Genomic DNA, 16,204 nt, shown 5'->3' on the forward strand with positions numbered 1-16,204 from the left:
CATTCATGCCTGAATTGTTTGTTTGTACCTAACTGATATTTAGATTAGGATTTGATCCTGGAGGATGCAGCACAACCCAAGAGACTGTATTGATAATTAACAGAAATGCTTACGTAGCTATTAAAACAATTTAAGCTCAAATGTACGGTGTTGCGTAGACGGTCAGCTCTAAAATACTGATTCAGAAATCTGTGACTGAAGAAACTTTATTTAGAATCCAAGTGGCTGGAAAGGTCCTGGAAAAGTTCCCCTCACTGCTAGAATAAAATTTGTGAAGGAAACTAGCACATCACAGGAGTCTTGTCAGATTCACTCATCTACAATATTCTTATTTGCTCACTTCTTTAGTATTAACTATATTTAGCATATCTGCCTGGTAAAATCAGAATTAAGTTTCTCTGCCTAGGTATTTCAGAAAACCTTTTAATTGATGTTAATATTGAAAATTTTAATGCTTGTCTGCTTTCAGATAGTTGCATATTCTTCTGTTTATGAATGACAGTTGTTGATTAAAAGCATATGGTCTGTTAAACTATTTGAAATTTGTTTATATTAAGAAGTTGTCAGGCCAGCATGCATTTAACAGCGAAAATGTCATGTTTGCTTGAAAGTAACCTCTATCTAATCAAGGTTGTAGTGCTTGAGAAGTATTCTGTGATCTCTTTACAGATAGATAAAAAAGCCATGCACAAAGTTGGAATGGTACAGAGGGTTCAAAACGAGGTGAAAATACATTGTCAGCTCAAGCATCCATCTATACTTGAGGTGAGAATCATGTTTTGTAGTGAGGGCTGTCTGTGTGACTTGCTGTATAATGAACAAAATGTATTTTAATTTTTCATGCTTTTCACTTCTAGCTTTATAACTATTTTGAAGATAGCAACTATGTGTACTTGATACTTGAGATGTGTCACAATGGTGAAATGAGCAGATACATAAAGAACAGAAAGAAACCCTTTTCAGAAGAAGAAGGTGAGAATTTCTTTTTTATGTGTAGCTCTTTGCAGTAATGTTTTGGTTTACTCAGTGTTGTAGTGAAAGTATATTTAAAACAACCAATTTCTATCATTTAAAAAGCTGTGATAAGTGACAATCTACAGATAAATTACTATTGTATGTATATTTATTTCTACTTTTTTTTTCCTCTTCATACCATTTCACAGTAGTTTGTGCTATTTGGGTTTTAAAAAAATAAACAGTGGTCTTGGAAGGAAGAGTTTACCTTTGTACATATAATTATATTGAAGCATAAGTCAAGACTGGGAAGTTTGACAGGGGAGACCTGGCAACTTCACATCCACAGATTTGCTTTCTTCGTGTTGTACGTCTTCACCTCAGTATTACTGGATTACGTGTTGCCAGTTAGAAAGCCTTCCAGATGTTAGGTTGTGGTATCGTTGGAAGTATTTCCTGTGTTCCAAGCTCGGTGTGGAAATGAAGATAATGCAGGTAATTGTGTTGTTCATGGGCTGAGTTAACAAGGAAATATCCAATCTGACACTCCAGCTAGAATTTCTGGAGGACTGGCAGCTGAGGAGAAATTCTGCTATGTTTTTAAAGCCCTTTTTTATTTTAGGGAAAGCACTGAAACTACTGTCCTTCAATAAGAGTTCATTGTCAGAATAGTACTAAAATTTTTAAAATTAGACACATGACTCCTTTGAACAGGGTTTTGAGGTAACTTGTGTAAAAAAGATAAATTTTGCTTAAGAATTCAACAATGTTTCATTTTCTTACAGTTGGGAGAAGATTTCGGTAAGAGCCACAGACCACTGAAAGCCTAACCAGAGCAGCACTATTAAAATTAAAGTCAAATAATAAAATATGGACAGCCAAGCAAGCAGACGTGTGTAGTGTTGGAGGGCACAGGCAAACAAGCTGTTATGTTTTCAGCTGATTGGGATTCAGTGGTTATTGCCTCTGCTGCTTCCAGACTTGCCATGCTGGTGGTCTCTTGCACAGTTTTTGCAGTTTCTAATCTAATCTTTATATATATGGATTATTTTTTTTGGAATCCAGATCACAGGACTAGTTTAAAGGGATACTGGTATATGGTCATCATCTGTTTAATTCAGATGTGCTTCAGCAAAAGTAGTTCATCTGGTGGTACCTCAGTTATAAAAGCTGATAAACCACTCACCTGAATAAAGAAGGCTCTTGGTTTGATGAGTGGTCTTTGTCCTCTGCTAAGTGAAGAAAGATTATTGGAAATTGTTTCCTCTAGAAGCAATTAGTCTTAAAATTGCTGCAATTGCAACATCATTCTAATTGATCCTGTTTCACCCTGCATGAAGTGTTGTTACTCTGGCTGTAAGATAAAACTCTTGAGTATTTGCTGTATTTCTAATGTAATGGAACAGAAATACTATCCCAATATCATAAGCTTTAGCTTCTAAGAATTTGCATTGCTACTAACCTTGCTAGTTTGCTTATGATAAAACAAGTATAATAGAAATTGTCTCCTTTATTCTACAACCTGCACATAGTGAAGCTGCTTGATTTTGTGCATTTGCTGTTTCTGAAAGTGTGAAGTAACTTAAAGTTCTTAAGAATCTGGTTTTAAAAAGTTTAGACCAACTGGAAGTATCTCCACTCTTGCTTTCATTCTTCTTTCAGCAAAGAAACAAATCTGATTACTGCATTACAGAACACTTTTTAATGAACTATCTTAGCATGTAGTCAAGCTGTATTGATTGCAGCAAAAAGCAGAAAACTAATTTCTATCTTATTAGCATGAGACTTAAACATCCTTGCAACATTCTCATTATTTAAAAATAAAACCCAATAGCAGACTTTAAGTTATTTTCACAGCTATGATCTGTGTTATATGACTAAAACACCTGTTTTTTGTGTTTCAACAGCTCGACACTTCTTGCATCAAATTATCACAGGTATGCTGTATCTTCATTCTCACGGAATACTGCACCGCGACCTGACCCTTTCTAATATCTTACTCACCAGTAATATGAATGTCAAGATTGCTGATTTTGGACTAGCAACTCAGCTGAAAATGCCTCATGAAAAGCATTACACCATGTGTGGAACTCCAAATTACATTTCTCCGGAGATAGCCACAAGGAGTCCACATGGACTCGAATCTGATGTGTGGTCTTTGGGCTGTATGTTTTACACTCTTCTCATTGGAAAACCACCTTTTGACACTGACACAGTCAAGAACACACTGAATAAAGTCGTGCTGGCAGATTATGAAATGCCAGCCTTTCTCTCAAGAGAAGCGCAAGACCTTATACATAGGTTACTTCGTAAAAATCCAGCAGATCGTTTGAGCCTTTCCTCAGTGTTGGATCATCCTTTTATGTCCAGGTGTAGCTCTGCACGGAGTAAAGATTCAGGAACTTCAGAAGATTCCATGGACAGTGGAAACGCTACCATCTCTACAACCTTCACAGGCTCTTCCAGTATCAGTACCAGTGGTTGCTTGAAGGAAAAGAAGAAGCTGTTAGTTGGACAGCCACTACCAAATAAAATTACTTTTTTTCCTAAAACCAAGAATTCCAGTACCGCTTCATCTGTAGATGGAAGCGATTCTTTGCATCAGTGGGTAATGCAGGGAAAAGAAATTGGCCCGACCGGTAGAGGAAGAACCGTGCAACTTGCTGAAGAGAGACCGCATTCGCGCTACCTCCGCAGAGCCCACTCTTCGGATAGGTCTGGCGCATCCCATAGCCAGACTCAAGGCATAGCCAATATTGTTGAGAGATGTCACTCCATGGAACTGCTTTCTAAGCCTAAAGTAGGAACACGGGAAAACACAGAATGCTTCTCCCCTGTGAACAGCTATGGGGATATAGGAGAAATATTTAAGGAGAAGACTTCTAGTAGTTCTGCTTCTTTTGAGGGGCAGGTATCTCCGCCTGTAAAAGATCAACCACAGTAAGAATTGTATTTTATTAAGATGACATTTAAAAAAATAATAAAGCTGCTCTATGTTTAATGCATGAGTTGTCCTGTAACTAAGCTGCAGTAAGTGCTGAAAGGACAGATAATTTCATGTAGCTTGAATACCAAGAGGGAGAGGGTGATGACCATCTACACAGCAGCAGCTATCTCCCTAGCGTCCTTGTCTTAAAACTTCATGGATGCAGCGCATCACCTAGGTGCGTTGTAGCTTTTATTTACCCTCGTAATACTTGATGACTTAGTTCCATGTGCAGCAAGCTGAGTATTTATTTTCCCTAAGTAGAGAGCCTTGCTAGTTCTTTGTAGAGGAGACACAGACTAGGGCAAAAGGCACCCAGAGTGTTATTACCAGCACTTTTACTTGCTGCTCTGGGCTTGATTATTTTTTTTTTCCTGTTATGTTTAGACAAGATAAAGGAAAAAAAATAGAAACAAACAAGCAAAGAAAAACCACAAAACAAACCCAACCACATTAAGTAGTAGATAAGGTGATGGACTGTAAAACTGGCGTACCAGAAAGGAAAGTAACACTCCAGGATAACTGTCTGAAACTTAGTTTTGCCTTTGGTTGTAGTTTCTGGGTGAAAATCCTGACTTCTTTTTATATGTTGATGGACATGCTCAGCAGATGGAGGTGTAAAATGTACAAGTGATACTGGGATGATGGAGGTCTTGTCTTTGCCTACCATGTCTTAGTCCTGTGCTGAGACGGTAGCTTTATTTTTTCCAGCAGCAGAATATCAATGCTTTCCTATTTTAATGTAAGGACTTTTGCATATCTTAGCTCTTGCGTTTCCATTTTTCTTCCATAGATCAATTTAGGGAAAATGCAAATGAGCACTTTGCCCTGTAGAACAAGTAAATGGAATATGCAGTTTTTCTTGACTGTTCACAACATAAGCCTCTCCTTAGCAAGTTCAGTGGGCATGTGCATTCTTTCTAGTTTGAGAAATGTTTGATGAATCAATGAAGAAATGATTTATGCATGTGTTAACATAATGCTTACTTGTATTCTCCATAACTTCATAAAGACATGCTGAATGTGTTAAGAAGTAGTAAGAACTTTTCCAACTGGAACCAGTATGTTATTTTTTTAATCCTCTACTAAATGAGCATGGCTCATAAAGAAATGTTCTATGCTGTCCAGAGCTACAAAATGCCACTGCACTTCTTAAATGCTCCAAAAGCATTGTATTTTGTTGTGCGAATGTCTTTGATACAGTCTTGATTACATGTGCAACTTTTACTTTGCAGTTCAAATTATCTCTGCCCAATGAAGCCCCAGGTTGGTTTGCTAGAGCAGAAGTCCCAGGCTGAAACCATGCAGCAGTGGCTTGGAAGCATGCAAACAAATGGTGCGTTGCTCATCTGTTGTATTATTTTGGAGTAGTGGCTGGTAACAGTTTCTGTTGCTTTCTTTCAACTTGTGTCAGAGCATCTGTATAGCCAACTAACCGTGATGCCGGATTATAATGCTGGCATCTGAAATAACAGTGATGGGAAGTTAGCAGAGGCTACTGTACACAGACTTCTTCCCTGAATGAGAAGCACAAGAGGCTCCAAGCTGACTTGTCACTGCAAAAAAATTGACATCGATATTGAAAGGGACAAAGTAATTTTTAGCATCACTGATCTGTAGAATCATTCTTAAGCAAGAAATATCCCATTGGAAACATTGTTTTGTTTTCTCTTGGACTAAATTGTAACTTTTTAGTTTCCTGAGGTAGGAATTAATTTCAGGTTTTCTAGTTTGTGCTCCTCTTAAGCTGTTGGGTTGGTATAACTAACTGTATGTAACTGGCTTTGTAAGAGTCAAGAAACTATAGATTGAATACTTAGATTTATAAAATGAGGTCATTCTTGTTTAGTATTTTAGCAAAAAAAAACCCAACAAAACAACAAACCGGAAAAACCCCAAGAGGTGAAAACACTATTCTAGAACCTGCCTTAATGATTTGGGTGTGACCTGAAATGTGTAAGTATAGATACCCAACAGAAGATTGGCAGGGGACTGTAAAGCTCTGCTTATTTAGTTGTGCAAATGGGCCTTAAGAGAAAATGGGACCTCTGTACATGAGAAATATAATGAGGATGCAGAAGGAGGGGTGGAGGAAAGGACAAAGGACACAGAAGGGAAGGTGGTGTTGGTCACGCATCGTGTTACATCATTTACAAAGAATGAAAGTTAATCCTAAAACTAAGTTCACAAATCCCTTCTGGCCTTTTTTGTTTTGGTATTACTGGACTCCTTCCCTTCCTGTCTATAAGGAATTGGAATCATGACATATGGTCACAATAATCCTATTTAATTTCTGATCCCTTCTCAACTGCTCTGCAACATGGCAGGAGGAGCATGTTATCTGTGTGAGTGAGGCAAAAGTGGATCAAGGGCTTAACTGTCAAAACAGTTGTAGGGACTTGAAATATAAAAATGGGTTATTGTATTTTAACAAACAACTAGAAATAAAGTAAGGGGTTTGGAGCGTTCATTTAACATCTTGAGTCTGCAAAACCACTAGTTGAGCTGAAACTTAAATGAAACTCGGTACTAGGAGTTATCTGAATGGCAAGTAAACTGTTTCAATAAATTAAACTAGTTCTTGCTTAAGTATCTATTTGAAATCTTAGTATTTTGTTTGTAAATCATTTTGCAAAATGATTTATAATGTGTTAAGACTGAAAGACGTGATAACAGAAATCCAGTAACAGTTTAAGTAGCACTGGTATTTTGTTAATATTGGTATTAAAGTCATAGCCTAATGATTTGGAGTGAGCTTAAAGAAATCCCCTTATCCACTTCAGTAAGCCTTCTAAAATGAAATTTTTTTAAAAGCTTTTAAAAACATAATAGCTTTTTTTTTTTGCCTTCTGATGGTCACTCTTTGAATCTACAATGTACCTTTATGATGCTTTCAGTTCTGCCGAGACCACCTGCAGACCTAACTGGCAACAGTCATGCACACGGAGGTTTTCGATATCATCTGGATGTGCAGCAAGAGGCATCAAGAAATGCCTGGAACACCTTGAAAGACCTAAGGAATAACGATGGGTCTGTTGACTCTCCACATTATGTCAACCTGGGAAACCCGAAGGAATACATGCCTGGAGTTCTCGGCAAATCTGAGAAATTTCAGCCATTTTCTACGTGTGGCCACTGGTCAACTTCAGAACAAAGCCAAACACGGGGCAAAGAACCACAAGCACCTCAGAAGCCTGCACTGCGAAGTATAGTGTCACCTCTCGACGCTCAGAGGCTAAAACCGATCAGGCAAAAAACAAAGAATGCAGTGGTATGTATCGCTTGCTAAAAGAGAAACAAGTACTAAATATACTGTCACTGCCTCTTAAAAATCACTTGTTAAGCTTGAAGCATTTGTTTTGAGAAAATGTAACTTGTAATTTAATTTAAAGCTATATTAGTAAGATAAATCTTAGGTTTCATGTATACATCCTGCAGTTCTGCTTAGCTGTAGGTTGCATTTAAGGTATTATGTCAAACAAATCAAGCGCTCTTACAGATTGGATAAATAACTGGATTAGAAATCAAATCAGTCTTGCTCTCAAGTAAAAGCTTGAATCTTTTTTCCTATAGTGCTGCTGCTTTTTCTCTACCTTGTAGGTGCAAAACCAAAACAAATTTCCTTTAATCCTTATTGATCACTTAAATTTTTTGATTGGTTGGTTCCTAGTATCACCCTTTTGTCTTTTTTTTTTCTTAGTCTTGCTCATCCTGTCATGTGTCCCCCTGACCCCTCATTTTATTTTATTATTTTAAAACATAATAAAGCTGGCCTCTCTTTGTTGGATTTGTAACTTAAGAAGCCCCACCCTTACTGAACAGCCTTAAAACCTTCAGTCCTGTTGGTGTTCTGTTTTAATAGCACCAGTAGCAGAAGTTATTGTAAGGAGCATTTAAGTTTACAGTTCATTTGAGCAAGAAAAACACCTTTTTAAAGCATTTGTGGAAATAAGTGATATCTTGTTCAGAAAGTCAAGGCCTTCTTGTTTAACTTGTGTATTGAATATATTTTAGGTGAGCATTCTGGATACCGGGGAAGTGTGTATGGAGTTTCTAAAGGAGCACCATTCACAAGAACTTGTGAAAGAAGTTCTCAGAATATCTTGTGACGGAAATGTGGTGAGTGTGTTTTCCATTTCTTCAGTGTTGTAGGAAGGGCTTAGAATATTATGTTCTTTCAGAGTTGTGTGGGTTTTTTTTTTTAAATTTTCATTTAAGTGATTATTTGTTGAGAAATGCAAAATGTACATATACACAGGTCTAAACTTTTTTCCCCCTCATAGTACAGCCATACAAATATAGCTAGGAAGCAGTTATTCCATAGCAAAATTGGACTTGGCTTTTGGAAAAGGTCAAGTGTTGTTGAAAAACTGCTACTGCTAAATTACTTAAAGAAATAGAGCATTAATGGTAAACTAAGGTAATTAAACTGTGAATTATTTCCATACCTCTTAAAAGTAGGGAGTACTGTAGAAAGTTGCAACTATACACACTCTTTTCACTTTTTATAGATTGCAGTTTATCATCCAAATGAAGGAAGAGGTTTCCTTCTTGATGACAGACCTCCTGCTCCTCCTGAAGACATCTGTATATATAACTTTGACAACTTGCCAGGTAATCTGGAATTTATTTTAAAATGAAGATGTTTAATGTGATTCTTAACTGAATCTTGTTTGAGGCTTTTTACCGTGTAGACACTACTTTTCAGATAATTATGAAGATAAAACTCATCTCAGAATAAGACTCAAACTACAGTTGAACTGGAAACTGTTTTGAAATTTAATAAGAAAGTATTAACCCACAGGTTTTAATTAATTTTGTATGGAAGTCATAAGGAGTCACCCCTTTAGAGTACTAAAACTCAAGTTTTCATACTCTGCTCCTTGTTCATATTGGAAGCTGTTTAAATAAGAATTGAAGAAAAAAATATCAAGTAATTTTTTAATCAGCAACTTTACTTAGTGCTTCCTAATACTCATAATGTGGGGAGAATGGGAAAAATACTTTTTCAAGTCTTGACAGAGTATTTAATGCAAAAGGATGAAAAACAAATAAAAGCTATCTCTAAGTTCTCAATAAACAGATTTTTCTACTAATTAGGGATCAAAGACAAGTTTTACCTGAAGCCATATGCAGCGCTTGACTATGTTGTTTAGGTTCTGAAACCTGTTAATTGAAGCTATTCAAGTAAAGCTATTTAAGATGTAAGTTTGTGGAAATAAGTCAATTTTTTCGAACTTTCTTCTGTAAAGTACTTAAATACTACTTGCAACCTTGAGCTAGTAAATATGCATGTTAAATTACAGTGGTTTATCTGATGACTTTTCCAAAAAAATTTTACATTATTTTATTTTAGAGAAGTACTGGAAAAAATACCAGTATGCAGCCAAGTTCGTGCAATTGGTAAGGACAAAAACCCCCAAAGTCACATTCTACACAAGATATGCCAAGTGCATGTTGATGGAAAATTCACCGACTGCAGATGTTGAAATTTGTTTCTATGATGGTAGGTATGCATATTTGCAATTATGCAAATAGTTACTTCATTAAAGCTGCACTAAAATATTGCCAAACAGTAAATGCTTCAGCTTGAAGAATCTACTAAAAACATTTATTTTTTTTTTTATCACTCTGCCTTTTTTCCTAGCATTTGCAGATCAATTTATTATTCATTAGTTACTTACTGATAACTTGTCATGGAGTATAGGATGCAAAGGCATTATTTGAAATTAGGCCCTGTTTTAATTCAAGAGCTCTTCTTTGTGTGTGTCTTGGCTGGTTAACCTACTCAGGGGAAGGTTTGTTCTTGCTCCAAGCTCTGTGTTGTTAGCTGTAACGGTGCTACGATGAACACTTCCTGGGGAAAGCCATTGGCTGCCTTTGCCAACTCTGCCCTTCATCAGCAAGACTGCACCTGTGATTGTCTTCTCCTGGGAGACTTCAGTGAACTAGAGTTTCATTTGCCACACGCACAAATATACCCTGCCAGAATTTGAGGGGAGGGAGGAAGACCAGCTCTGTGATTGAGTGTGGAACTGCTATTGAAAGAAAGACTATCTAAAAAAAGCCCATTCAAATAATAAATTTTTGGCGGTACTGATAGAGGTGTTAATTTTGTCTCAGATTAATGTGTAGGAAAGTAGTTCTTAAAAAAACATAATAAGTGCATTTTTTAGCCTGTTTAAGTATCTTTGGCCATAGAGGGCATTCTGTTAACATCACAGGCTGATTTTAAGTAGCTCTTTATTTTGCTTAGATGTAGGGTTCATGCAGGAGTGGTTTTACTCTTGTAGTATTTAAGTCAGTGACATACCCTTTAGTAGAGCAGAATGTAATGGCAGCAGTCTGTTTTATAGATTTGGATATTTTGTATGATTCGTGCTAGAAATTTTTACTTTTTTTTATAGGAGCAAAGATACACAAGACAGCTGGTGTAACTCGTGTAATTGAAAAATCAGGGAAATCCTTCACTTTGAAAGGAGAAAGCAAAGCAGGTTTGAAGAAGGAAATACAGGTTTATATGGATCATGCAAATGAGGTAAACTGGTTTATATACATATTTTTCAGTGCCAAGCAACTTTCTGAAAATGCAGTGTTTCTGATCTTGCTTTTTTTTTTTTTTAACTACACTAATAAGGAGGGATATTCAAGTGTTTTTTGGAAGAGCAGATAACAATGTAAACCCAACAGTAACAATGCCTCACAACAAGAACTGTTAGAGGAAATTGTTACTAGTGTGTAAGACTGGTTTGCCCATCTCGTGAAAGTATTAAGCACAAGACATGAGGCTGCTTTACAAAAGTCTAAAAAAAAAAGACAAACCACCCATGAAAAAAACAACTCCACAAACAACCCCACAAAAACCTGCTAGGTGTTTAACTACTCTGCCTCCTGTGCTTTTCATCTCTTCATGTCACACACTGAGCAGTCACAAAAGCAAGTTTTTGTCTATGAACTGAGGAAACAGTACAAGTGAAGTACAGATTTCCTTCTTAGTCTTCCTTATGTTCTGTTATTTTTCTGGAGTAGAATTCAGGGGTCACCTAGCCCCATCTAGCCCTGCTTAAAGGGGAGGGTTATTAAGGCCCTAATTGGAGATGTGCTGAAGTTGTGCAAGCATTGCTGTGGTGCCTAAGTGCAGCTGTTACCAGTATTCAGTACCACTGGGAAAAAAGCACTTCCTTGTGTAGGCTCACTTGCCACAGTAAACATGTATAAAATAGTTACACTGTTCTCAGTTAGGGACTTTAACAAGCTCCTTTCAATTCCAGGGACATCGTATATGCCTTGCACTGGAATCTGCTGTTTTGGAAGAAGAAAAGAAGAGTGGAAGTATTCCATTTTTTCCAATAATTGTTGGAAGGTAGGATTTTTCACTTCAAAAATACTTTTGCGTTTGAATATTCCCACTAAGCAGCCTTATGCGGCTCACATTTGTAGAAGCCAGGGTTTCTTAGCAGTGGCTCATAGTCATTAGCAAGACAAATACTAACTTGATTGCGTGTGTGAGCTCATTATTTTGGACCCTTTGATAATGGGACAATACACACTTGTAGATTTAGGCTAAACCAAGATAACAATTAGCACGTGTAAAAACAGCTCTGCACAAGATGAGTGCCATCAAGTGCTTTGTACAGTCCATGGTAAACTGAAGAAAAAGCTACATCTCCACTAGTTTAAGTCCCTTGAGCTAGCACTGTGCCCTTTTGGCCAGGAAGGCCAGTGGCACCCTGGGGTGTATTAGAAGGGGAGGCAGTTAGTAGGTCACGAGAGGTTCTCCTTCCTCTCTACTCTGCACTGGTGAGACCACATCTGGAATATTGCATCCAGTTCTGGGCTCCTCAGTTTAAGAAGGATAAGGAACTGCTGGAGAGAGTCCAGCGTAGAGCAACCAAGATGATGAAGGGAGTGGAGCATCTCCGTTATGAGGAAAGGCTGAGGGAGCTGGGTCTCTTTAGTTTGGAGGAGACTGAGGGGTGACCTAATTAATGTTTATAAATATATAAGGGGTGAGTGTCACGAGGATGGAGCAAGGCTCTTCTCGGTGACAACTGATGGTACGACGAGGGGTAATGGGTTTAAACTGGAACACAAGAGGTTCCACCTAAATTTGAGAAGAAACTTCTCAGTAAGGGTAACAGAGCCCTGGCACAGGCTGCCCAGGGAGGTGGTGGAGTCTCCTTCTCTGGAGACATTCAAAACCCGCCTGGATGCCTTCCTGTATAGCATCGTCTAGGTGTTCCTGCTCCGGCGGGGGGATTGGACTAGATGATCTTTCGAGGTCCGTTCCAGTCCCTAACATTCTGTGATTCTGTGTGACTGCTCCCAATTTGTCTCATAATTTCTCTAGAAAACCTGGCAATACTGAATCGCCTCAGGCTGTAGCACCTCCACTGCTGGACAAGACAAACTGTTCAAAAGAAGTTACAGCACTGGACAGAAACGCAGCTGCCAGTTCTGCTCAGGTTCCAACTCCAAACTGTCCTCTGTCTGTAAGTACATAAGAACACACAGTGGAGACTACTCTTAAGTCTGCAAATTGCTGCCTCAAGTTACTGGGCACGGTCTTGAGTTTGTTTTGGAGAGTTCTGATGTGCCCTGAGGCCTGTAGTCACAAAAAAAAATGGTAGTCACAAAAAAATGGTAGCAGTTAAGGCTATTGTTCTGAAATAATCAAATGTTAATGTGTAAACAAGTGTAAATATATGTGTAGCCAACATGGCTTTGTGTGCAATTGCATCTAGTTAGTTTAAAAGACCCGCCAAGCTTCCATGGCTTCATCATAGCCCTGACAGAGCTTCCCCAACTGACTGAATTATATTGAGGTTTTGGCACAGTAAGTTTGTCTTGTCTTAACTTGGATGAGCTTATGTGGGTCTGCATCTCTATTCTTTAATCCCGGAGCACATGTCCTTTAGTGCAGAATTTTTGCTTGACTGGTATGAACCTGACAACAAAAATTCCTGAAGGCTTCAGTACTAGTGTTGATTTTTACACTGACTTAAGGTTATCCATCACTGGAGTTTTAATGTGAGGTTTCAGAAATAAAACTCAGATCTTTTTAAGACTTTCACTTTTAGCTTTCTCTTCTGAAGTATGTAATTCTTAGCAAAATAGTAAAATAGCCAGTTGGCTTTCCATATTACTCTTGACTGTTTTTGTCAGCTTCTCTATACTGGACCTAGATTTGTATATCGTGAGGTACAGCTTGTTGTTTCTTTCAGGTTCCTATAATATCTGGATCCTGATCTCTTTCCTGGCCAAGCTCTCCTATTACAGAGGCATCCCCTGACTTGCATCTTTTCACTGAACCCTGATTTTTAAATACTGCTAAGCACACCACCTCGTCTCTGTCATCTCTCTCACTGTGGGAGGAGGTATCTGAGTAGAACTTCTGTAGAAGCAGACATGTTCCTCCTAGATAGTAGTGGTGGTGTTACCCTAAAGGCCTCCAATGTCCGATCCTCTGTCACTCTTTTTTCTCTCTCTCTAAATCTGTAGCAGACTCTGCATGTGCTGTAGAACATTGTTGTTTAATATTGTTGCTTCCAGTTAATTGCAATGTCCATGTTTTTTTAAAAATACTGTCCAAGTGGTCATCTGAATGAGGATTATTTGATGATCTAACGTGTGCTGAACATTTCTAGAACCAAATCTAACATTTCTACTCAAGATGTGCAGGGTTTTCTGACAATCAAATAAGGAAAAGTGGGGTTTAGGTAGAAGAAGTCTGCTTAGGGAAAACAATTCCTTTGTTACTACAGTTAAGTGATAAGAAAACAGTTGTAATACTGATACATAGGAAGTCCTGTGTATTTTGATAATGTAATCCTGTTGAATGAAGCATATAGGCTAAGTCTGTATACATAGAGCTGAAGAAGGGTGGTAATGGGCCACTACAGTTGGTACATAACCAGTCTGATTAATGCTAAGGCTGCTAATACTGTGCCTTCCTGGGTTTTAGGTGCTGTCGTATGACAAGTCTACGTTTACGACTACCCCTGCTGAAACTACGTGCTCCTCTGTTCATCAAACGGAGTGCAGTCCCAGTTCAGCGCAACTTTTAAAATCCGTCTTTGTGAAAAATGTTGGCTGGGCTTCTCAGGTGAGAAATACATGTTGATAAAGGAGGGAAATGTGCTTGAGATGTTTTTAAGTCATCAACTTCAAACTTGATTTGTGAGGGTTACATTCCGAGTGCTCTGCTACAGTTGAAATCTCAAAACTGCTATGTGGAAAGATCCTTCCAAATCAGGGTCTTAAATAAATGCCATGGTGAACTACCTAAGTAGAAGACACTAAAGTAATCATTCGCTATTTCAGTTATCACAGTTTTCCTGTGGTGGTGGTTATTGCCTATTTCACTGTCTTTTATCCTTTAAATTTGACTCTAGTAAGAAATGGAAGCTGCTAAACTTTTGTCTGTTCACTGAGGTAGATGTGACACTGAAGGTGGCACGATGAAGTGGTTTTAACAGATACATACTGCATTTTTACAGGAAGAATTGATCTGTCTATGCAACAGGAAAAACTGAGAAATTTTTCCTCTTTTTTGGTGAGACCAGCTTTAGATGTAAAAAATGCTTTCTTGCAGTCCAGATTCTAGCCTATTCTAACAGCAAACTTCAAAAAATACTCCAAAAGGTATATAGCTGTGAGTTTTCACAAATGGGCCTTGTATTTTATGTTTGGTCCTATTTAAATATTTTTCTGGAGTGGTTAAGCTAAAGACAGTTCTTTACTTAAGTCTCATCATAAAGGATGACTAAAGCTGAGTATCTGAAACCTTAGCAGGTCAGATTCTTGAGACTGCGTGAAACTACTTATTCCAAAGTAGGTATACATTCAATCTTTATCTTGCTAAGACTGACCTAAGTCAATTCAGCGATGCTGAAAAAACTTTCAGATTCCATTATTAGAACACATGTAGGTATGTAATTTTCTATTTGATGTCCTCAAACCATAACGCCACTTCTCTCATTAGCTGACCAGTGGAGCAGTCTGGGTTCAGTTTAATGATGGATCCCAACTGGTAGCCCAAGCAGGTGTTTCTTCCATCACTTACACATCTCCAGATGGACAGACAACCAGGTGAGTTGTTATACCACGAAAACAGTAGAGAAACACCTCTAGCTTTCACTGAATTCTGGATAACAGATGAATTTAAAAAAGCCAGGAGTAGAGCCACTATTTATGTATACTATTTAAGAGAGAGGGGGAGTAAAGCAAGGTTTTGTTATTTTATTTTTTTATAATTTAACCCAAGACATAGCTAGATCAGGGAGATAGCACATGAACATTGATTTGTAGACCTGAAGCGCTCAGGTGAAGCTTGGTCCATCTTCTAGACACTAGGCACTTGTTATACCAATATAGATGCTCAGTAACGTGCTTCCTCTGCAAAGTTCAAGACAATACTGTCTGTCTAGTTATTACTGCATCTTTAAACATTGTTTAGATCTTTTGTCTTTATCTGAAATGGTATGTTTACATAAATACATACAGGGTCTGGGGCCTGTATTTATGCTGTCAAGCTCCAATTCAAGTGTCTAGATGTACTTAAAAATTTAACTTAGTTGTTAGCTTACTTTTGAAATAATTATCCTGTCCTGAAATAAAGCACATTACTTGAAGCATGTAAATATTTCTATGTTTCTTTGCCTTTCTAGGTATGGAGAAAATGATAAGTTACCAGAATACATCAAAGAGAAGCTGCACTGTCTGTCTTCCATTCTTGTGATGTTTACCAATCCAGCTAGTCCCCACTGAGTAAAGCAAAGCAGGTGTCAGGACACGAGAGCTTAATAAACTCACTCACTGGCTTTCGAGTGAAGTGACTGATCTTACTAAGCTTATCAGAAGTGCTCCCAAAAGCTGGTAAAAAGAAAAATAGGAAGGGAAGGGTTGGTCTGTTTGTGTAGCAATTTTCTTGTCAAGTAACATACAAAACATGTTTTTTCCCCAAAATGTTTGGATCAACTTGCTCAAGCAAAACTTTGAGCAACTTAGTTCTAGATAGCATCAACTTTCTGGAAATAATTTGCATCCGTTAATTTTATTTTTTTTTATTCTCCTACTGCTTACTCAGTGCTAACAATCAAGGAAAATGCGTGTGTGCTGTTGAAGTGTTTGTATTTGTAAATAACTTATATTTTTAAGTCTTACAAGTAATATATGTAAATATGTATATGTTTTATAATGGTTTTTACTTTTTGTAGCAACATCTTTAACTACCCTGCACAAGCATTTTATACCAAAAAAAAA

The 16,204-nt window shown here is 37.7% G+C and overlaps 1 protein-coding gene across 1 annotated transcript in view; it reads left to right on the forward strand.

Moving 5' to 3' along the window:
- The window catches only part of PLK4 (polo-like kinase 4), a gene marked incomplete at its 5' end in the record, with an annotated part of 15,920 nt that extends 211 nt beyond the window's left edge, over positions 1 to 15,709 (forward strand). Inside the window, 14 exons of the mRNA XM_009866574.1 lie at positions 670 to 765; positions 858 to 972; positions 2,862 to 3,894; positions 5,176 to 5,276; positions 6,838 to 7,211; positions 7,955 to 8,059; positions 8,452 to 8,554; positions 9,297 to 9,446; positions 10,348 to 10,478; positions 11,212 to 11,303; positions 12,291 to 12,432; positions 13,905 to 14,045; positions 14,925 to 15,031; positions 15,610 to 15,709. Coding sequence (XP_009864876.1) covers positions 670 to 765; positions 858 to 972; positions 2,862 to 3,894; positions 5,176 to 5,276; positions 6,838 to 7,211; positions 7,955 to 8,059; positions 8,452 to 8,554; positions 9,297 to 9,446; positions 10,348 to 10,478; positions 11,212 to 11,303; positions 12,291 to 12,432; positions 13,905 to 14,045; positions 14,925 to 15,031; positions 15,610 to 15,709 — 2,790 coding nt within the window. The remainder of the gene's footprint in view (positions 1 to 669; positions 766 to 857; positions 973 to 2,861; positions 3,895 to 5,175; positions 5,277 to 6,837; positions 7,212 to 7,954; positions 8,060 to 8,451; positions 8,555 to 9,296; positions 9,447 to 10,347; positions 10,479 to 11,211; positions 11,304 to 12,290; positions 12,433 to 13,904; positions 14,046 to 14,924; positions 15,032 to 15,609) is intronic.
- Positions 15,710 to 16,204: the final 495 nt, after the last annotated feature.

This window comes from Apaloderma vittatum, unplaced genomic scaffold (genome assembly GCF_000703405.1).
Source record: "Apaloderma vittatum isolate BGI_N311 unplaced genomic scaffold, ASM70340v1 scaffold6683, whole genome shotgun sequence".
Lineage (NCBI taxonomy): Eukaryota > Metazoa > Chordata > Aves > Trogoniformes > Trogonidae > Apaloderma > Apaloderma vittatum.